A 24247-nucleotide genomic window follows, 5' to 3' on the forward strand; every position below is an offset into this window, starting at 1 on the left:
TGAGGTGAGAAGAACAACACTCCAGTGATTAGGGCATTAATCCAGGATCTGTGAGAGCTGGGTTCAAGTCACTGCTCTACCACAGACTTCCTACATGATGATGGGCAAGTCACTTAGGGCCAGATTGTCAAAGGTCTTGAGGTGCTTAAAGATGAAGATAGGTGCCTAGGGGAATTTTCAAAAGTGCCTAAGTATCTATCTTCCTATTCATTTTTGAATTCTTGAGTACCAAATTGGATTATTCTATGTTTTCAAGGTGATCAGTAGATTTTCCCCTTCTGATGGAGGCACTGACAGTCTCAGTTCAGTTGTAGGCAAAAGGCGACCTTCATGTGCATCCACTAGTCATTAAAAACATGGGTAAACCTTGCACCTGACAATTTGGACATCTCTCAGCGCTTTCAGAAACTGTTTCCACAAAACTCTGTTAATGAGAGTCATGGGTTCTTGACATTGTACCAGGCTCTGCAGTTGGGTAAAGATAATTTGAAGTATGTTGCTCACCATCTGGAAAAGTTCCATGGCCTAGTATTTTTCAGAGTGCGTGGTGAGGAGGAGGGTAGTCTCTTGGTCTCATCCACTGTTACGCTGTTAAGCTTTTATGTTGGATTCTAATAATTTCTTGTACTACCTACACTAGCTTCTAGCTGCATACCTCATCAGACACAGGTTTGCTGTGAACATTGGTGATGTGCACTGGAAATGTGGCGGAAGATGTGTCTGGGCTTAATGCAGTGTCCGTTATCCACTCCATCAATTATGCCTGAGGATTAGCATCTGATCAGTGTTGGGGGAACATAGGATGATGAAAATTGTGGTTCCTTGCAGTAGAAGGATGGGTGGTTGGCAAGCTTACTTTGGTTTGAGAGGGCAAAGGGGAAGTTCTGATCTCCAAGAACTGTCTAACCTGCTGGTAGTAGAGACAATGCTCTAGTACCTGGTGGGAGTGAATATCATTGTTGGGTTCAGTTGAGGATAAGGATCATTGTTTCGTGCATCTATAATTGCTCCTCAGCTGAGATAGAGGGCACTGGTTCTGGTCTTTAAGTGTTGGAGAGGGAGCAGAGAAGTGCTGTCATCTCCTCCTGTAATCTGCTTCCCAGCTCTGTAAGCCTGCTGTGAAGGTTGCACTGGTGATGGTGCCAGCCATGAAAGATTAGTCCATTAATTTGCATGGATTTATTTATGTTCTTCCTCTCCATGTGAACATCATTTCTGAGAAATGAACTCAAAAATGCACCCAAGTACTTTAGAAATCTCCCTTCCCCCACATATTTTGTTAAGATTCTCTTTCCCTCATTGTTCCCCTTATCTCCAGCCTCAGAAAAATAAACATAACCATTTACCTAATCACCAGATTTGTGTCGTTTGTATGGAGCCTGGACCCCTCCCGTCAAAAGATTTCTTTAATTATTGCAACTGATTTGCTATTTCAGTTGTCAGCTTCTTCATCCGTGTCAGGCTGCTAAATAGTTTTACACAGTTCAGAGCCTGACATAACTTTTAATTTCAATGGGACAGTAAAATACATAAATTCACAATTTGAGCAGAGATCAGAGCACATCTGAAATATGCAGGACTTCTAATTAGCCCAATTTACAAATTCCAGGAGTAAACTTCAGGACCTATATAGTATTCTAAGCTTGCCATCTTTTCCCTCTTTCAGCACTTCAAAGTTGCATTTGCAAGCTCTGTGCTCTGCTGTGGTGGCTCAGAATTCTAGCGCATTCTAGCTACCATTAACCATTACTATAGGATGCAGCTCGTCCAGCAGTGCCCAGGTAAAGAGAGTTTATTTTTTTTCTGATGATGGTACTGTTGTGAATGCTCCACTCTCATTTGGGATACAAAATAATATTTAAATATCTATTTAAACTACAGCATACAATAAAAAAGTCAACTACCTGAGCATCTATGACTAACTTCCTTCTCTAATTATGCTCAGTAGAGGCTTTGAGATTCTTATAATTGACAGCAGGGTAGACTGTCAGGGCAACTCTAGGGAAATTAAAAAAAAAATACATGCATAGTGGGGAAGCAAATATAATCCTTGTCTACATCGGAGAATTGTCCTGACTACAGCCACCAGTGGCCCGGCTGGTGTAGCTGCACCACTGAATTCCCTAGTGCAGACAGGCAAATCCAGTATTTACACACGAGGAGCTCTTATAGCAGTTGACACTGTCCATGCACTACAGGTTTTTATTGGCTCAGATACACTGGTGATTGATCACCAATAGCTGAAATAGGAAAAATCCCCATTGTGGACAGGTCATAGAATAACGGACATGCTAAATGTCTTGCTCATCCTTGTTAACTGGGGCATTTAGCAAATAATTGTAGTGTTAAACTATTTCCGCAGCATACACCACAACTTGCCAAAAAAAACCCAAAACCCCCGAACAAAAAAACGCAACAAACCAAAACCCCAACCATCTTTGATGATCACCTCTAAAAATCCTGTTTGGGGATGTCAGCAGGGGGTTAACCAAAGGCTTTCCTGGCAGGAAAAGCAAAGGCTTTGGTCTAATTTTGGACCTGTTTCACAGGAATTTAAGAGATGAATTAGACTTGTATTAAGGCAATAGAAAATTCTTCATGTGTAACAATCCAGAGCACTGGTCTGCTTTGAAACAGATACAGTTTAGCTGCAAATTGCTTGTGACACTAACTCACTAAAAAGTTGGGAAATACATCATACTCACGTCTCTCTGTCCCTCCTACTGGTATTTGAGGTATATTTACTGGCGTTTTAACATAGTCAAGCCTGGTTCAATTTAAATCTACGTATCAAATTTGTGTTTTATAATCAGTCACTGGAAGAACAGTCTGGAATATCCAATGATTAATGTTGGTGTGCTTAAGGTGCAGTAGTAATCTTCAGCTCTGTATCCCAATGTTTACAATATGAAGAGCACCATCTGCTAGGATAAGTGCATGCTATGCCTGTTAAAAATTGAAACCTCAAGAAAGATCTAATATAGTGTTCAAGAAAATATCAACCTCATGACCCACCTCTGCTGCCAAACACTTGATATACAAAAGAATCTTTATTGGAAAAGGGAGCTTTTAATAGAATACTGCAGTCTGAAAATCTGTTACCAACTTCACTTACAAAATAGCCGCTGAATGCAGTATAAACATAAATAACTTTCTTCTGTCAAAAGCCTCGTTTCTATTTCTATAGGTTGATTAGGTTTCTCAGTTTCATGCATAATCAATTTTACACCTAGAATGGAAAGACACACTTCCTGCTTGAAAGACATATTTATTATAGTGTGTTTTAATCTATTTTACGTCTCTGATCACATTCATTTAAGCTCATTTAATATATGTATTGCTTGTTCCATCCATGAATACATGTATGTGCTTTGCAAACTAAAGTTACATAAATTCCTCCGGTTTGATTCCCAGAAAGGCTGCTAACACAATAAACTGCTTAACATTAACACTGAGATGGGGGTGAATTGCTGTAAGTCCCACACCTTAACAATTCAGATAATAAGGAGGAGAAGTGTTATACATAGGTTAAGATTTTTGAGGCAAGCTAGGAAATTTGGACACACATCTTCTATTACTTTTAATTAAACATGTCTTTAAGTCTTCCAAGCCAGTGTTTCTTAGCCTTTTTGACACCAGGGATCAGCTTGCTGCCTTCCTAAACTGTGTCAGAGAGATCTCAGGTCCACAGACCAGTCGTTGAGAAACACGGTTCTAGAAAGCGTTAGAAAAAAATAGTCTCAACCTCATATTATCTTCCTGTTTTATTTCTCTGGGTAAGAAGCTAAGGGATGATTGCTCTCAATAAGTCCTCAGGTGAGATGAGAAAAATAAAGGCTACAACTATATTTTTATGTGGATCTTGTTACTTTGTTTATTGTTTGCACCTAAACTGGTGAATTCCTGAATGAAAATCTCCCCTGCTATCACTGCTGGCATACTGGCACACAGTATCATCTGCTAGGGTGGACTGAGGCTAAAAGTATATGCCGTGCCTGTTCTAACCAGATTTCATGAATTCATGGTTCTATTATCTTCACCATGTTCAATACTTTAAGTACCTGCTGAACCCCATATCTCGCCTGGTAACCTCTTTGGAAGGAGAAACACATCTAAGAGTCCTATACCAGTTCTGTGGAGCATTTCTACTATGGATACAGTTCAATGGAATTCTTGTGGTTCCGAAGAAGAGATACTTTTGGTTTGGGATATGCATGGAGTAACATTAATATGGGAGTTATCTGTCTGCCTAGAAGAGGGACAGATGTTGATATACTTACCTTGAGCAGTATCTTATTAAAGATGCTATCCAATATGTTGGATCCATATGACTATATGGATACTAAAATTTGGCCAATAGTTAATTTTTCAAGTCAAATCAAAGTGTGGTACCATTTTCTTTGGTTTCACACTCTGCGATACCAGCCTTATGACTAGTTTTTCTGGAAAGAATATTATAATAATAGACGATGTTAATTAGCAGTTGTGGTGATGAAACTCCTGGAAGCACTATATATAAAAGCAATTACTTCCAGTAGAAACACCAATGAAAATGAAGATCACTGAGTAGTTGATGAACCTGTTAGTAAAACTGAGTAATTGGGATATTTAGACACTGTAGTAGGTTGCAGCCAACCTGCCAACCTCTAAACTGAGTCTCAATAAAAATATATGTGCAAATTCAGTATTCCACAATGCTCCGGTCTCCTACATATCCATGCATTACTGGCATATACTCTGACAATGGATATCTGTATTCAGCAATTAAAAATCAATACGAATTAAACCCTACATGGAGAAATATTTTGAGGGTTGGATCTAACTTTAGCTGAATGGATGAAGCCTAATAATATTTTCACTATTTAATGCCATTAAAGTAAAGTAAAAAGTTGTTATAATAATTAGTTCAAACTTTTGCTCTTGTGTTTTACTACATATAACAGGTTTGGAGTATGAGAACTGCACTCAAATTAATATTTAAATCAACCTCAACTTAAGTAAAACTGGTGAAACAGAGGGTAGAAAGCAAAACATTTCACATACACCACAGCTTGTCAAATAAAATATAAGAAACCATGTCAAACCCTTATGTGTCAAACCGAAGACTTTCAGTAAAATGCAAAAACATTCTTGCCTTTTTGATCTTTAATGTAACTCTCTTTGCAGTTGTGCATGAGTTGAAGAATCCATTTGTGCTGGGCACCAATACATTGCCACGCAGGGTCCCCAGAAGCATGGAGATCAGAAAGATACCTGTAAAACCAAGTCCAGAGATTGCAACTCAGACTTGACATATTGAAAACTTAAAATACAGCAAAGTTGAATCATAAAGACCCTTTTCTGTACTTCTTAGGGGGAAAAAAATCTAAAGAACTAGTAGAATTTTAAATGAGAGACATTTACACTGAAAACTAGAACAAGGTTTGCAGTTTATCTTCCTATTTAGTGGATGCAAAGCCTTACCTGACCAAAGAAAAGAACAGAAATAGACAGAATACATATAGTTAACAAAACATTAATATGTAGCTTTAGTTATTCCTCCAATAAGGTACCTAAAACCAAGTTCCTTCTTTAATTATCTGTCAAGATCTTAGTTCAATGCTCTGTGTTTTTGTTGCAACCACTGTTGACATCATAAGCACCAGTCTACTGTATTTTCCTGCACTAGTTATATCCTGATTGTACCATCATCTCTTTAATCTTGAATGTGAATATTAATGATGAGTAAAGAAGGAATTATTGCGGATGGGGGGTGGATTGAGAGAGAGCATGTGTGTGTGGTGTGATAGAGACCAGATGTGGTTCTTTTGAAAATAAGGCCTTAAAGTTCTAGAAAAGGGGGAGCGCATCACTAGGTATCTAGGGGAAAAAAATCAGCTGCTGTGCTTGCATCTGCATGTGCACAAATAGAGACTGCAGAAGTTCATGCCCAGCAATTCTGAAACTAAAGTATTGGCCTTCAAATGTATGTGATGACAACAGCAGCATGCTGAATAACTGAGCTGGCAAAGTGCTTCAAGATAAGTGCTTAAGTATTAGCAAATCTACTATTTTGTATACTACAAAGTTTCTTATACTGTACTACCTAAATACAGAATGGATTTAGCAATGCTCGATTCCCAAGATGAAATACACCGATTTAAGATCATAAGCAGTACTGAAAAGTGCATAACCCTTTCACAAAAGCTAAATTATTACATCTGAGTAATGCTAATTGATATGATTGCAAAATTCCAACTTTCTCAAGAACTGTCTGTGGTACTTGAGACATGTAGACATTGTTTTTGTCAAAGTGGGCTCATCATTTGGACAGATGAGATACTCTTTAAAAATGAGCAGTTGTGTAAGCTTTATAAATCATGAGCTCAACTTCATCAGTTTTCAAAAGGTCTTGAATCTGCATTTGACTCAATTAAGAAAACATTTCCACTTAAAAAAAGCTTTTGCTGGCTTTGGGAAAGATGTTTAACTAACTGGATAAGGGAATTTTGATCAATATGATGCAGATATTAGTCTAAAACATGACCTACAAAAAGATAAAAATGGGTTGACACACTTTTAGTGTCTTTTTGATTAAGGCATTCATTTGTGTTTGTTTTGGGGAGCGGGAGGATAATTTGTAGTGTTTCAGATCTCATTCCCACTGAAATACTCAGGTTGTACAGAACATCAAACGTATCAACGATTTACTGAGGATAAGTGATTTTTATTCCGACTATTTTAAAGTCTTAGGGTTTTTTGTTTGTTTGTTTTAATATCTATGTAACTAAGACCACTTGGGAGGAAAAAAACCCTCTTTTACTCTGTCTACATTAAGGAAATTTGCCCTGGTATAACCATATCATTATAGTTACACCCATATAAACCCCTACCATAAACACAGTGTACTGTGGTCAAGCAGGGCTTGCACTGGTGCAGCTTCAGCTAGTAACACATCAAATTAACTAGGACTGAAATAAGCCCCATTTTGCACCAATGCGGTGTATCCACATGTGTAACTAAAATCAGTGTAGACATGCTGGTATAAGTTTCCTTAATGTAGGCAGGGCCATTCTTAAGGATTCAACACTTCTGTCCCTTTAATGAGGGCATGAAAAAGCTCCTAACACATACTTCTGTATCTTCCAAAGAAGCACTCCAAAAAGGGAGTAACATGACTTTCCTTTTTCTAAGGAAGACTTTTTTTAAACTTTCAAGACTATTTTATATATCATTAAAAAATAATAATAAAAGGAACACACTTCTTTGCTCCATGACCCTTCCTTTAAACACTGACATAGCAATTACATACTATTCATATAAAGAAAAGGAGTACTTGTCAATTCATCGGATGCATCTGATGAAGTGAGCTGTAGCTCACGAAAGCTTATGCTCAAATAAATTGGTTAGTTTCTAAGGTGCCACAAGTACTCCTTTTCTTTTTGCGAATACAGACTAACACGGCTGCTACTCTGAAACATACTATTCATATAGCACCCAAAAAGTGTGTTGGTACAATTCAGACACAAGACGACTGGTCACCGTAAGAAAGAACTTACAATCTAATGATCCAATTCAGTAATGTATTTAGATCTCTGAGCACATAAGTAGTTCTATTGACTTCAATGGCTCATATGATTAAAGTTAGACACTTCCTTAAGTATTTTTCTAAATCAGAGCTTAAAACTCCAATTATGTAGCTTGTTCTGTGCACACAGAGCTCTCTTCAGTGGGTATCCTGGGGTTCCGAGACTGTCTCAAGAAGTGGCTGGTGAGGCTTTTGCCCTATGTATCAAGGCGGAGGGTATGTCTACACGGCTCACGGCAACAAGTCTTCCACTGGGGTTGACAGACTTGGGCTACTACTACTGCACTAAAAATAGCTATGTAGATAGTGTTTTGAAGCTGTAGCTTGGGCTCTGAAGTCCACCCCACTCCCTAGGCTTCAGAGTCCGAGTTCCAGCCCAAGCCACGTCACCATATGTTTTTAGCATGGTAGCATGAGCCCAAGTGTGTCAACCTGAGCTGGGAGGCTCGCTTCCGCAGACTGTGTTGCAGCACCCACAGTGTCTAGGAGTCAGTGGGTTTGCAGCAGGGGAACAGGGCGTGTTGCTCTTCCCAAGTCCTCTCTTGAGGATTTAAGAGCCTACCCAAAATAGAGTGGCACTGGCAAAAGGTTGCTGGTATGGGGAGTTCAAAAACACTTTCATGCTGGTATGCACAACATCAGCTTGTGCATATCCTCCCCCCTTTGGGAATGCTGTTGTAGAAAAATGTCACTGACCCTTGGAATTTCTATGCCAATCAATCTATCTGCCCATGTAATATTACTCCTTTTAATATGAACCAGTGGTAAAAGAACCAAAACGATAATCTGAAAAGTAAAACCTTTTGAACAGAAATCCAAACGAACACTTTTTAGTATTGCTAAATCCAAGACAATTTCCTTTTCATGCCGAATCAAGATGGATTATTATTAATGAATATGGAATACATTTTAAGATCAGTGACTCCTTCAGTTTGGATTCATACTGTGATAGTTTTTATCAGAATCTTGATATAAATACAACTTTGTTTCAAAGCTTTTTAATAACCATTTAATGAATGATCATTGGGATTAAATTTCTCATTCTAGAGGAGTGTCATTTATTACACAATACAATTTATTCTTGCTATTATTTACATAGACTTGAGCCCTGGGCTGAAAAAGATAATCTCAAATTCTGTAAGAAAAAATTCAGTGTTTAAAATGTAATAAAATATTAATTGCATTATCTGGGAAATGCACAGACATGCATCTGACGTACAATATATTTGACAAAGATATTAGGTAAAAAAATCACCTTATATAACGTTTTTGATCATGTAATGTTGATGGAGTCTCAAGCAATTTATTCAGAAGAAGTTCTCTTAAGGCTTCAATTCGTGTTTCAACTTCAGCATAATCTATGAAAAAAGGAATGCAGAATTCCAATATACCTTTCTTTGCCTGAAGTGTCAACTGAAAATTTTAATATTTTCTCAGCAAAAATCTCATGGCTTTAGAATAAAACTGATTAATTTTAACAAGTTTTTAAATTGTACCAGTTCTTACAAGATGAATCTTCAAATATCACCAAACTATTATGTTTCTTCTTGGAGGATTAAATTTAGAAGTTGCTTTGTTAGCTCCATGTTCAGTATTCTAGCCTGCACTATTTCCCCTGTACATTAGGAGTCAAAACCTAGATTTCTTGTCCTTTTACATATGCAACCACAGGCGCGCCCCCCCCCCCCCCCCAACTACCATATATAATATTTCCTTAACAACTTCACTGTTGTGTTCAATTTGGATTAGTTTTGTTTTTGCAATGTCATTAATTTCACCACATGGGTGGCAACGCTCTCTGTTCATTTTCTTCTCAAATGGATTTTTTTTAAGAATTAAAAAAAAGGTTATAAGCGAGTTTTATGTAGAATTGGATCTTTGTTCTCAAGAAATTTCTAGACTCTGTAATTTTGAATTAGATATTCAAAACAATCACTTTGTGTACTCAAGCAAGGTATATGTACTCTTTACTGTAATTTACATCTGAAAGAGTTCTGTAAACAATAATTTTACAAAAAATACAAGCTTTGGCTTTGAAGCTTTTTCACAAGTATGCCAAGCGAGGGACACCCTAAGCTGTATCCTGTAGTTACTGAAACCTGTTTTATGTCTAGTAATACTAAGCCTTTAAAAAAAAAAAATTGGCTGCAGGCTCCTATTATATATACTACAAAGTAATATGTATCTCTCAGATGGAAAACTTGCCAGAAATATTGTTTAAAGTAATTGTTCCAAATTCTAAAGAGGGCTTCATATAAACAGAAGCTGAAGCCCACATAAGGCTTCTCACGGTGCTACATGTTCTTTATCTTTCCTGTTAAAAAACAGCAGTGAGTCAAAGTAACGGAACCCAAATCTTACATTTTTTGAACACTTGAACCTCGGTCTTCCCAAACAGTGACTTGGCTTTTTCATAGTCATTAATGACCACATCGTAATCACCCTTTAAAATAAAGGAACATTGGAGATTTGTCACAATAAAAAGATATTGTAGATTGATTTAAGTGGGAAAAACACATTTGTACTTTATTTTTTAAATGCACTGTACCTTTTGTATATTCCTTTCAATATTAAGAGGAAGGTTGAAAAGAAACTTAAAACGTTGAAGGACATTGAGTGCATTTCTTGTTGAATCTGCCTTGTCTTTACGACCCAACACTTCTTGGAATAAGGTATCTGCAGTGTTACTTGCCCCTATTTTAAAGGAGGGAGAAAAAAAAGGAAATAAAGTAATCATTGCAGAATAAGATCACTATATATTCCTCAATAGCTAATCTTTTTTATCAAAGGATACTGGATGTTAATTATAAAGTAGTGAATAATTACAGCTGATTCTATAAACTCAAATTAACACTTTAATGATTTCTGTTCAGCTATATTAAGCACGTCACAATTTACTGAAATACTATTTCAGTGCTGATCGCTTAGCTTTTTAATGTGGTGAGACCTCCGTACAATTAAAAACAACCACATTTTCCTAGTTCAAGTGCTTAACTTCACTGTGGTGATTTTATAGTTTGTTTTGGCCACCAATCTAAATTTTACAGTTAATCTATGCCTTTTAGGCTACTCGATCATCAGAGACTGGCTTTTTTAGAACAGAATATAATGAAATTATACTTATACTCTGAATTCCCTAGCTTCAAGAGTTAGCATTGCGGGGGAAGGACGGTTTCTTTCTTTTTTCTTTACAGCTATATAAAGCAAGTTTGGGCTTTTTTGAATTCCACTAAGAATTTTTTTACGATGGATATCCTTAGATCTTTGGCATTAAAATGCTTCATTTTAAAAAATGAATCTTTATAGTAACTATAGACACATTTAAGCAATTATATAGAGCTCCACTATTGGAACACCATTATATAAGGGTCTGATCCTGTTTGCATTGCAGTCAACAGTAAAATTCTCATTCCCTTCACTGGATGGCAGATAAAGCCCTATGTTAACAATTTTATGTGAATAAGAATGTCTACATTAATCTATTAAAATTTATTAATTTTTTTCAATCAAAACACATTCTAAAGAGAATAAAATTATTTTTCTCCAATCAGACTACAAAGTGTTATATCATTTTGTACTAAAACGTTTCCCATAATTATTTAGTACAAAATAATAAAATTTCTGTTACACTAAGGAAGATTAGTAGGGGATGTGAAATATTTACATTTTTCAACTTGTGACTTATTTTTAATTAGGCAAAAGGAAAAAAGAAGAACTGTTTTAGCCTTTTAGATCGCTGCCTGTAAAAAGTGTCTACATTATCTGGTCTAGTGACTATACTTTAAGCAAAGATGAAAAAATTACATCAGTCTCACTGGGTGGCTTGCATGCCATTTTCTCTAGTCAACACTGTGGGTGGCCTGCTCAAGTTAAAAGTAGTCTTTGTAAAATAATTGTTAAATCTAAATAATGTTTAAACTGTTGAAATTTTGAAGCTCTGACATAAAAATCTCTGTTTTTTCAGGACAGCCGTTTCTACTACATGTGATTTAATGTAAAATAGTTTAATTCATTAAAAAAAACCCCACAACGTAATATCTAACTGGACACTTAAATACCGACACTGGATAAAGTTTGATTTTTTCCAAATGCCTGTTTTGTTATATTTTCTAGTATATAAAAAGAACCACTGTTTTATTTTAAATCACAACTTGCTTATACATTCACTTAATAGTTAAGCAACAAGTCATTTATTATTTTCTGGTAATTATATTTATAATCACAAGGCATTTTTCACTTACACATAAGGAAGTTTCTTTAAAAAGTGACTAACAACTGTAGAATTGCACATGGATATTTGTCTTTAGTTTAAAAGAATCCATAACTCAAATCCTTGAAGAAATAATATGCTTTATTATTCCTCAGCACAATTTTAATGTATTTGCATTTCTTTTCTATGGATTATTTTTAAATTATTTTTGAGAAATATCAAATCAAATTCCTATGCAAGAAAAAGTTTCTTTTTAGTTACACAAACTGAAAAGTTAATCATTGTCCTTTGTTTATGACCTATTACAAAATCTCCTTTAATACTTAAGAGTGCATCACCTCCAACTGTACCTGATGCAAAATCCAGTGCTTCAGACCCCAGGTGTTCTTAACCATTAAAAACATTGGCATATTTCAGATTGCCTGGCAGATGCATGTTTAAAAGGAGTTGATATACCTTATAAACATAGTTTTTTTTCTCCAAAGGGTTAAGCTTCAAACAATCCTCACATCTTGACCTCTGAGTCAATGGGATTTTTGTCACTGACTTCAATGGGTGCCGAATCAAGCCCTATACTGAAGAAATATACTTAAAAAAGGTGTAACAGACACCTTGTCCATAAGTGCTTCTTACCAAAAAGTAAAGTAGTGACTACTTATCAGTTTTCCTTCTCTGACAGATTGGGAAATAAAAAACTTATGTGGACAGTAGAAAATGACAATCAGGTAGATACCATACCAATAAAAGGAAAACGACTTTTAAAATACACTGAATTCTTTTAAGCTACCATTCTTGATTAAACCCATCCCTTTGCACCGTACAATAAATGACTGTATATGTAAATATAATCGTTTCTTTGCATAACATTATTCTCTTTCTTTTTAAAGCCTATGCCCTGGCCCATCCAGCCTCCATCATTACTTGCCCACCTTCACAGGGGTGGAAAAGCCACCAATTCTTTTCCACAATAAAGCAAAAGCCAATACCATTCTGAAGTGGCTGGCACAAGCTACTCTAAAAAGCTTGCTTGCAAAAGATGGACTGCATTACTTGCATACAGATTTCAACTCCACTTGCTAAACCAGAAAATGATCATATACTCTATTGTTAATCAGAGGTCCGTCACAAGCAGCCCCTGAGAGGACACATGAATTAGTCTAAATACAGCATACTTTTGCTGTGTTTTTACTATTTTTACATTTTAAAAATTTACTTTGGTCAAAAGAAAAAAAGCTTGCACTGACTTTACATGTGGTTGGGTGTAAAGTATATGGCATTGTAGGTTGTGCCTAAAATTTTGGCACATGCACGTTTTCCTAAGTGTATCATTTTGCCTGTATGAAAAAAAACAAAACAGATGTGTAGACACAAACTGTTCAGAAAGTAAATTGCAAATACCAGGTTTTGCATGGCCAAGAAAAAAAAAGCTACATGCAAAACTGCATGTACAACAGTGTACATGAAAAGCACTATTATAGAGCCTGGGTGGAGGACTTTTTGAAAAACTATTCCCTCTCCCCCTACCCACACTATCATTGTATATTCACACACCAAAGTATCCTGATTAAAAAAAAAATCTGCTTCCATGTCACTTTTCTGATTTCATACAGCACATTCAGGCTCTCAGACACTGAGTCAGTTATCTGGATGTCATTCCCTGCTTATTGATACAGCACTAAGGGAAACATCCCTTCCTCTGTGGAAAAAAATCACAATGAAACAAAGTAAAATTATCTTGGCAAACATCCAAGAATTAGGAACTGTAACTTTTGTGATCTGGTGAAACATGTAAAACTCTCTCCCAACTCAATCATACAATATGAGGAATACTTTAACAGGAAAGAGGTTGTAGTTGAAATTTTCAAAAGCGCCTAAGTGACTTAGGAGTACCAGTCCCAACGTGGTCTGAATGACTGAATATCAAATAAAAAATGTATTGTAAATAAATCTTACTAGTGTAAACACTATTTCCAGTGGCAGCTCTCTATTTTTCTTCTCCCACTGCTTTAATGTATTGCATTTAATTCCACTCATTGTCCTAGATACACATTTATTTTTCAAAACGTTTTTGTGTATACTTTTTAAAACCAAGATTTGTCACTTTAGAAGCAGGAAAACAATATTTACCTTAAAAGTCTCCCCTTCTTCCCCATTGTTAACCATAAATCTGATCCTGTACCTATTGAAGTTCATGGCAAAGTTCCCATGGATTTCAATGGATGCTGCATCAGGTCCCAAAAATCATCACTATGCAAGAATAAATGCCAGGACAAAAACTCACTGTTTTCTACTGTGTAACAAATTCCAAGAAATATATTAAAGCTTTCATAAAGTCTGACGTCCATAAATAGTTGCTGGTGGGAGGACAAAACTTACTGTTTAGTACATTCTCCAGTTTTTGCGTCATGGATCCTTCTACTTTTTCCGTTCCATCCGCTTCCAGTTTTTGATGGATTGCTGGAATAAAATGTCTAGTTAAAATGCAGATCATTTAAATCAACGGGAATACATTATATCAACATGACACTTTAAAACAGCTTCTCAAAAATTTTAAATTAAGTGCTATATGTTTTGCTAGACATAAGCAGCTCAAATGTTATGAGAGGCACCATGGTCTAGTGGGCCACAGGGCGAAGAGCCAGACACTCCAGAATTCTAATTGTTACATTGCCACTGTGTGACGTTGCATAAATCACTTAATCTCTCCAGGTCTCAGTCCCCCCAAGGATAATGCTATAAAATAGTATTAATTTTGTATATAGTATTTTGAAAATATAAATATCACATAAATGCTATATGTTATCATGATACTGGAATGTAGTTTGTAGGTGTGACCCTAACAGCATCCCAATGCAAGAGGCTCAATGATATCTGGTAATGAGTTTCAGCTCACCTGACCAGTTCAGAGTACCTCAACCACACTGATCACTAACATTCTTGTGTGGTGTATATACAGTAAGTTCCTAAGGGACCATACATATATGAAAGAAATGTGGAACTAAAATGTGTTTACCAGACAAGTCTGGGTCGTGGGCAAACAGGTTTCTCTCAGACAAAGGATAGGTCAGCACTTCAAGTCAGGTGTCACCACAGGTGATTAGCAATCACATGTCAAGTGGCCATTCATTTGCAATGGAGAGGGCAGGAACAGATCAATTTACATTTTAGCGAACACCAGTGGGGGAAGAAACCAGCATGGAACTTCCTTCACCCCCAGACTACATGTCTCCTTCCTCAGATCTTGAACAAACTTTATTGGGTGGGGGGAGGGGAAGCAGCGGCAGGGGTAAGTTTCAGAAGAATCCATTTCAAAGGTTCACTGGACTATAAAAGAGAGGGGCAAAGAACTGCAAGTTAGCTTTCACCTAAGACGACAAAGGAATCAAGCATTTTGTGCTAGATTCTGACAGGGGGAAGGGCGGGTGAGGTGAAGTGGGGTCAGCCATCTTGCTGGAAGGAAGTGTGGTAGGAGTCTTACCCTGAACCAAGACTGTAGTTTTGTTAAGTTTCTAGAAAGCATTTTTTACTTTTATTTGCTTGTAACCATTTCTAACTCTATCCTTTATATCTGAACTCATTTAAAATCCCATCTCCTTTTGTTAATAAACTTGTTTTACTTTTAATCTAAATCAACCCAGTGCTGTGTTTCAACTTAAGTGATAAGCTCTGCATTTTGTCTCTTCAGAGGAGCAAACAAACCTTATTATTCCTCTGAATGATCCAGGAAAGAGGTTGGCCATTGCAGAACGTAGTTTGGGAAAATGCAGGACTGGGGAGTGTTGGGGTCACCTTGGCAGGTGTAACCAAAGCTGGCGTATACCAGAGCATGGCTAGGATGTAACAAGCAGGCTGCTGGAATCAGAGTAGCTGACCAGAGCAGCTTAACACACAGACACTCAGTGCTCGCTTGTCTCCTGGCTGTTAGTGTCAGGGCTGCGAGGTAGGATGACCAGTAATAGGTGCCTATAGAAGACAAAGTGCCGAATATCGGGACTGTTCTTTTAAAATCAGGACATCAAGTCACTCTAGCTGTGAGCACAGCAGCAGAGCATTTAAGGCACCCAGGTTTAAAGACACAACCATTCAGTGGGCTGGATTGCACCCCAGAAAATTACAATAGATTGAAGCTACAGTTATATTATAATTAAGGCTAAGATTCTGTCATGGTTACTTTTAGTAAAAGTCATGGACAGGTCACGGGTAACAAACAAAAATTCACAGAAGCTGTGATCTGTCTGTGACTTCTGCTGCTGAGGCTCCATGGTTTCCTCCATCACCATGGTGGCTGGGAGCTTTGGGGTTCCCACTTCGCCCATGGCAGCTGGGAGATGCAGGGTGACCATATTTCCCAAAGCGAAAATGGGACACCCCAGCCGCTTGCCCAAGGCACCCCCCTCTCCCTGCGCAAGGCTTTCAACCTGTCCCTGGAACCCTGAGGCGGGCCCCCTCAGGAGTCTGTCACCTGTCACTGGAACTTTGCAGGGGGCACCCTGTCACTTGTTACTGCTATCGCCTATCGCTGGAACCCTGCCAGGGCCACACTGGCTGTCAGCTCCAGAGTCCTGGAGCGCCTGGGGCTGAAGCAAAAAATGTCATGGAGGTCTCTGGAAGTCATGGATTCTGTGACGTCCATGACCTCGTAACATAAACGTAAACTTAATTATAATTAGGGTTGTCAAGAGATTAAAAAAAATTGAAATTAATCTAAATTAATTTAAATTAATTAATGTTTATAGGGTTAAACAATAATAGAATACCATTTATTTAAATACTTTTGGATGTTTTCCACATTTTTAAATATATTTATTTTAATTTCAACACAGAATACAAAGTAACAGTGCTCACTTTATATTTATTTTTTATTATAAATATTTGCACGGTAAAAATAAAATAGTATTTTTCAATTCACTTAATACAAGTACTGTAGTGCAAGCTCTTTATCATGAAAGTTGAATTTACAAATGTAGAATTATGTACAAGAAATAACTGCATTGAAAAATAAAACAATGTAAAACTTTAGAGCCTACAAATCCACTTAGTCCTACTTCTTGTTTAGCCAATCGCTCAAACAAGTTTGTTTACATGTGCAAGAGACAATGCTGCCCACTTCTTGTTTACAATGTCACCTGAAAGTGAGAACAGACGTTTGCCATGGCACTGTTATAGCCAGCATTGCAAGACATTTACGTACCAGATGCATTAAAGATTCATATGTCCCTTCATGCTTCAACCACCATTCCAGAGGACATGAGTCCATGCTGATGATGGGTTCCGCTCAATAACGATCCAAAGCAGCGTGGACCGATGCATGTTCATTTTCATTAGCTGAGTCAGATGCCACCAGCAGAAGGTTGATTTTCTTTTTTGATGGTTCATGTTCTGTAGTTTTTGCAACAGAGTGTTGCTCTTTTAAGACTTCGAAAGCATGCTCCATACCTCGTCCATCTCAGATTTTGGAAGGCACTTCAGATTCTTAAACCTTGGGTCAAGTGCTCTAGCTATCTTTAGAAATCTCATATTAGTACCTTCTTAGCATTTTGTCAAATCTGCAGTGAAAGTATTCTTAAAATGAACAACATGCTGGGTCATCATCCGAAACTGCTATAACATGAAATATGTGGCAGAATGTGGGTAAAACAGAGCAGGAGACATACAACTCTCCCCCCGTGAGTTTAGTCACAAATTTAATTAACTCATTTTTTTTAACAAGCTTCGTCAGCATAGAAGCATGTTCTCCGGAACGGTGCTCAAAGCATGAAGGGGCATATGAATGTTTAGCATATCCGGCATGTAAATACCTTGCATTTTGGTGTTTTTGGTCCCAGACCATATGAAACCGATTTTTAAAAGACCTGTTTTTCCCCTAATTGTGTTACTACAGGACAGAGAAAATTAAAACCCTACCAGGTTCTAACTCTTTAAGTGCTTTGGAACATTGCAGACTTGATTCTGCTCACTCCTTTGTCAGCTTTAAACTGGTGTACCTTTGGCTATGTCTACACTGCCCTGCAGTTTGGACTACAGAGATGTGAATAGCCATGCACACCAAAATGCTGTGCTATCATGCCCCAATGTGGATGCTGTGTGCGCGAATTACAAGGTTCCTAGTTTACAGTAATGCAGTCCTGTTTGAAGAGGACTACATTAATGTGACCTACGAACCTTTTAGTTCACACCCACTGCATCCACATGAGGGCATTAAAGCGCAGCATTTTGTGTGCACTGCCATTCACACCCCCATAGTTTGAACTGCGGGGCAGTGTAGACAAGCCTTTTATTGTCTTCAGTGGAATTATTCCTGATTTACACTGGTATGAGATGAGAATCAAGCACTATGAGTTTGGAATGTACTATAGATAAAGTTGTATTCTAAGTTTAAAATTGCCTGTTTGCAGTGTATTGAACAGTATACCAAAAATCAATCTACATATTTTGATTACACTTAGTAACTACATCCTAAAGTGCAGAGGTTCCCAATCTGAGGCCCATGAATAGGGCCCTACCAAATTCACAGTCCATTTTGGTCAATTTCACGGTCACAGGATTTTAAAAATAATAAATTTCATTATTTTAGATATTTAAATCTGCAATTTCACGGTGTTGTAATTGTAGGGATCCTGACCCAAAAAGGAATTGTGGCACAGTCACATGGTTATTGTAGGTGGGATTGCGGTATTGCTACTCTTACTTCTGCTGGTGACAGTGCTCCTTCAGAGCTGGGCAGCTGGAGAGTGGTGGCTGCTGGCTGGGAGCCCAGCTCTGAAGGCAGAGTCACCGCCAGCAGCAGTGCAGAAGTAAGGATGGCATGGTATGGTGTTGTCACCCTTATTTCTGCACTGCTGCCTTCAGAGCTGGGCCCTTGGCCAACAGCCACCACTCTATCGCTGCACAGCTCTGAAGGCAGCGATGAAGTAAGGGTAACAATACCACAACCCTCCTAAAATAACCTTGCGACCGCCTGCAACTCCCTTTTGGGTCAGGACCCCAATTTGAGAAACACTGGTCTCCCCCATGAAATCTGTATAGTGTACTATAGTGTAAAACCACACAAAAGACCAGATTTCATGGGGGGAAGATCAGATTTCACAGCCCATGACATGTTTTTCATGTCTGTGAATTTGGTAGGGCTCTACCCATGAACCATAGGTGGTCTGCAGAGCAGTAGCAGGTGATTTATAGAAAGCTGCTGGTCTGCTGTGGTCTCATTTCCAGTAAGAGAGCAGAAATGACAGAATGAGATTAAATGAAAAGGAAATGGAGATAGTAAATTAGCTATTTTTTAAAAACTTCTTAAAATTAGGGACAGTTAAAAATATCTACACACTTGCCTAGTGTTACTTTTCCATGTAAATCAATTCCTGTAGTTGCCACCGGGAGGCTATGTGGTCATGAATGGGAGAGCAGATGATCTATGAAACCACAAACAGGAAGGTGAGGGTCCATAAAACAATGTCTAGATGAAGATACAGTCCACACTGTGAAAGTGTTTGAGACCCCTCGCTATAGAGTACCCAAACTTTGAAATTGGTGGCTCTGCAAAAGCGGTCACACAACTGCATTTTAAAAGCTGTGGAGGTAGGGGAAGAGATGAAATCTACAAGGTACAAGTGTTTTGTCAGGGTGTTAAGAGATTCCAGAGCATAGGGAAAGTGTTGTCTGGAGTAACCTGAGATAATGGTGACTGTTTACATACATACCAGTTAGTATTTTTGTTTGGACTAGTTTTGCACAACTAGTCCAGCGAAATTACGGTACCTTATAATACACTGAACACAGTGTAGATATAAATAACTTCTCTATGCACACTCAAACTGGTAGAGAGTATAATATATTACACATGCACAATACACACCTTCACTTTCCCTATACAGAAACCATCTTTACTTTTCACCCAACAGTATTTTCAGATTTAGCTATATGTCCAATGAGGCACGTACCAAATTTTAGGTTCAAGATTCAAACTTATTTTTTAGTTTAAAGAATGTAAAAAGCTTCTGAATGATTTATTAAAATGGTGATTAAAATCATTTTTTCGTTATGAAGTAACTCAAAAATAGCTGAAACATTTTCTTCATACACAGAGGTTGGAAAAACTCCTATTGCTCAAAGGCCTAGGAAAAGAAGAAGTGCCAGCTGGATTAACTGGATTTCTTGCCTGCCACACAAGAACAACAAAGAAGCTCAAGAATGGGGTAAGTGACACCATGCAAACAAGGGCAGTCAAAGTAGATGCCAATGAGAGGGATAGGAGTAGGCCTCACTGATAAGAGGCTCCAAAAAAAAAAAATCCAAAATCTTTCAGGAAAAAAGACACCTGATATGGAAAAATCGGAACCTTGGGGGGAAATGAAAAAGAAATTTTCATATGAAAAAACGTCTCTCAGAATGAACAGTGAAGAATTATTAGAGTAATATATGAAATATTGGTTTCAGAGTAACAGCCGTGTTAGTCTGTATTTGCAAAAAGAAAAGGAGTACTTGTGGCACTTTAGAGACTAACCAATTTATTTGAGCATAAGCTTTCGTGAGCTACAGCTCACTTCATTGGATGCATACTGCAGAAAGTGTAGAAGATCTTTTTATATACACACAAAGCATGAAAAAAATATCTCCTCCCACCCCACTCTCCTGCTGGTAATAGCTTATCTAAAGTGATCACTCTCCTTACAATGTGTATGATAATCAAGTTGGGCCATTTCCAGCACAAATCCAGGTTCTCTCACCCCCCCACACACACACAAACCCACTCTCCTGCTGGTAATAGCTTATCTAAAGTGATCACTCTCCTTACAATGTGTATGATAATCAAGGTGGGCCATTTCCAGCACAAATACAGGGTTTAACAAGAACGTCTGGGGGGGAGGGGTAGAAAAAAACAAGGGGAAATAGGTTACCTTGCATAATGACTTAGCCACTCCCAGTCTCTATTCAAGCCTAAGTTAATTGTATCAAATTTGCAAATGAATTCCAATTCAATATGAAATATTATTACTGCTGAACTTCAGTCCTTCAAAATGCTTTTTAATAACTAATAAGTATGCCAAATGAAGTTACTCTATTTACCCCATATAACTGTAACAGGATGTGCTTTTCACGGCCTAAACCTGCTTATTAATGATATCATGCAGTTGTGCACATCGGAAGAGATCTATAAAAAAAAGCAAAAGAAATTATAAAATGTTACAACTACTCATATTCTTTAAGAAGAAGCAAGAAGAAAAGCATTGTAAGAATAAAATGGTAACACTGAAATATTCTAACAAAACAAGATGGGAAGTATGGGAATGTCATTTGAAAACGTATTAAAACAAAGAAGCTCTTCAAGAAAGAGTGATGACTGAAGATCTTAAAAGTGTACAACACACTGTACTTGATGAGGATACCTTCTGGGTTCACCTGCAGAACACACTGAAGATTCTGCAGCCAACTGCTTCTTCAATCACTGTATCTGAATCAGACAAAGCACTTCTGTCAGACATTCCTCAAGTTATGACCAAGATAAAGTCAACTGTTCTGAAAATCTAAGCTCATCTCCACATACAAGTCAGGAAGATGTAAAAGTGAAGGACTTTATATGTAGATGGGAAGAATTCAGGTGTAAAGCTACTGCAAACCACTTAGATCCAAGGTTCAAAGGTAATTATGTTAGTGATAATAGCATTGTTACATCACTTGACTGGATTACTAAACAAGCTACACATTTAAGACTAGATTTTGGAAAAGCACTTTCAAATGTTGCAAAATACAGAACCTCTTCAGGTATTTGGTCCGAGAGTGCAATCGGGGAATCTGCCAAGCATATTGCTCCTACAACATGATGGCAAGGCCTCTGTACAGCACAATCACTGACTCCTTTTGCTTCTCATCTTCTGAAGCATGAGAAAGATGCTGATCAATGTTTGGAAATACACACACAAAAATCAAGAAACACAACAACATGTGAAAGAGTTTGTTTCACTCCATGCACATCATCAGTTTAATGAAATAGATGAAGATCATAGTGAAAGTTCAGAAACAGAATTTGTGAATTTTTGAGAGAGAGAGATTCGGATTAGAAAAGTCACAAGAAAAAACTTGAGCTATGGTAGCATTTCCAAGAGTAAATTGGTAAGTAAACTGTTTTAAGTTATACTTGTTTATTTATATGATGGCTAGATTTGTCTACAGGTATGACACACTATATATAATGATAATGCACTATTAAAGAGAGTCTGAAGTTCACTATAAAATCTGGATATACACCCATATTTACTGAGGGTCCTTAATGTTGTGCTGTGTTAACTACACTATAATGAATATATATAAATTAGGGCTGTCAATAAATCGCAGTTAACTCTTGCAATTAACTCAAAAAATTAATTGCAATTAATCACACTGTTAAGCAATAGGTTTCAGAGTAACAGCCGTGTTAGTCTGTATTCGCAAAAAGAAAAGGAGTACTTGTGGCACCTTAGAGACTAACCAATTTATTTGAGCATGAGCTTTCGTGAGCTACAGCTCACTTCATCAGATGCATACCGTGGAAACTGCAGCAGACTTTATATATACACAGAGAATATGAAACAATACCTCCTCCCACCCCACTGTCCTGCTGGTAATAGCTTATCTAAAGTAATCTTCAGGTTAGGCCATTTCCAGCACAAATCCAGGTTTTCTCACCCTCCACCCCCCCACACAAATTCACTCTCCTGCTGGTGATAGCCCATCCAAAGTGACAACTCTTTACACAATGTGCATGATAATGAAGTTAGGCCATTTCCTGCACAAATCCAGGTTCTCTCACTCCCTCACCCCCCTCCAAAAACCCACCCCCATACACACACAAACTCACTCTCCTGCTGGTAATAGCTCATCCAAACTGACCACTCTCCAAGTTTAAATCCAAGTTAAACCAGAACATCTGGGGGGGTGGGGGGGGTAGGAAAAAACAAGAGGAAATAGGCTACCTTGCATAATGACTTAGCCACTCCCAGTCTCTATTTAAGCCTAAATTAATAGTATCCAATTTGCAAATGAATTCCAATTCAGCAGTTTCTCGCTGGAGTCTGGATTTGAAGTTTTTTTGTTTTAAGATAGCGACCTTCATGTCTGTGATTGCGTGACCAGAGAGATTGAAGTGTTCTCCGACTGGTTTATGAATGTTATAATTCTTGACATCTGATTTGTGTCCATTTATTCTTTTACGTAGAGACTGTCCAGTTTGACCAATGTACATGGCAGAGGGGCATTGCTGGCACATGATGGCATAAATCACATTGGTGGATGTGCAGGTGAACGAGCCTCTGATAGTGTGGCTGATGTTATTAGGCCCTGTGATGGTGTCCCCTGAATAGATATGTGGGCACAATTGGCAACGGGCTTTGTTGCAAGGATAAGTTCCTGGGTTAGTGGTTCTGTTGTGTGGTATGTGGTTGTTGGTGAGTATTTGCTTCAGGTTGCGGGGCTGTCTGTAGGCAAGGACTGGCCGGTCTCCCAAGATTTGTGAGAGTGTTGGGTCATCCTTTAGGATAGGTTGTAGATCCTTAATAATGCGTTGGAGGGGTTTTAGTTGGGGGCTGAAGGTGACGGCTAGTGGCGTTCTGTTATTTTCTTTGTTAGGCCTGTCCTGTAGTAGGTAACTTCTGGGAACTCTTCTGGCTCTATCAATCTGTTTCTTTACTTCCGCAGGTGGGTATTGTAGTTGTAAGAAACCTTGACAGAGATCTTGTAGGTGTTTGTCTCTGTCTGAGGGGTTGGAGCAAATGCGGTTGTATCGCAGAGCTTGGCTGTAGACGATGGATCGTGTGGTGTGGTCAGGGTGAAAGCTGGAGGCATGCAGGTAGGAATAGCGGTCAGTAGGTTTCCGGTATAGGGTGGTGTTTATGTGACCATTGTTTATTAGCACTGTAATTTGTGCTGGAAATGGCCTAACCTGAAGATTACTTTAGATAAGCTATTACCAGCAGGACAGTGGGGTGGGAGGAGGTATTGTTTCATATTCTCTGTGTATATATAAAGTCTGCTGCAGTTTCCACGGTATGCATCTGATGAAGTGAGCTGTAGCTCACGAAAGCTCATGCTCAAATAAATTGGTTAGTCTCTAAGGTGCCACAAGTACTCCTTTTCTTTTTGTTAAGCAATAGAATATCAACTGAAATTTATTAAATATTTCTGGATGTTTTTCTATATTTTCAAATATATCAATTTCAATTACAACACAGAATACAAAGTGTACACTGGTCACTTTATATTATTTTTTATTACAAATATCTGCACTGTAAAAATGATAAAAGAAATAGTATTTTTCAATTCACCTCATACAAGTACTGGAGTGCAATCCCTTTATCTTGAAAGTGCAAGTTACAAATGTAGACTTTTTGTTACATAACTGCACTCAAAAACAAACCAATGTATAACTTTAGAGCCTAAAAGTCCACTCAGTCCTACTTCTTGTTCAGCCAATCGCTAAGACAAACAAGTTTGTTTACATT

General features: G+C 37.8%; 1 protein-coding gene across 4 annotated transcripts in view; it reads right to left on the reverse strand.

Annotated features, from left to right (window-relative positions):
* EXOC2 (exocyst complex component 2) overlaps positions 1-24247 on the reverse strand; it is a 188655-nt gene that overhangs the window by 110044 nt on the left and 54364 nt on the right. For all 4 annotated transcript variants that reach the window (XM_077810717.1, XM_077810716.1, XM_077810715.1 and 1 more), the window contains exons 7-11: positions 14154-14234; positions 10116-10261; positions 9929-10010; positions 8823-8925; positions 5135-5253 (exon numbers count right to left, since the gene is read on the reverse strand). In XM_077810717.1, coding sequence (XP_077666843.1) covers positions 5135-5253; positions 8823-8925; positions 9929-10010; positions 10116-10261; positions 14154-14234 — 531 coding nt within the window. The remainder of the gene's footprint in view (positions 1-5134; positions 5254-8822; positions 8926-9928; positions 10011-10115; positions 10262-14153; positions 14235-24247) is intronic.

The sequence above is a fragment of the Eretmochelys imbricata genome, chromosome 2, assembly GCF_965152235.1.
Source record: "Eretmochelys imbricata isolate rEreImb1 chromosome 2, rEreImb1.hap1, whole genome shotgun sequence".
Lineage (NCBI taxonomy): Eukaryota > Metazoa > Chordata > Testudines > Cheloniidae > Eretmochelys > Eretmochelys imbricata.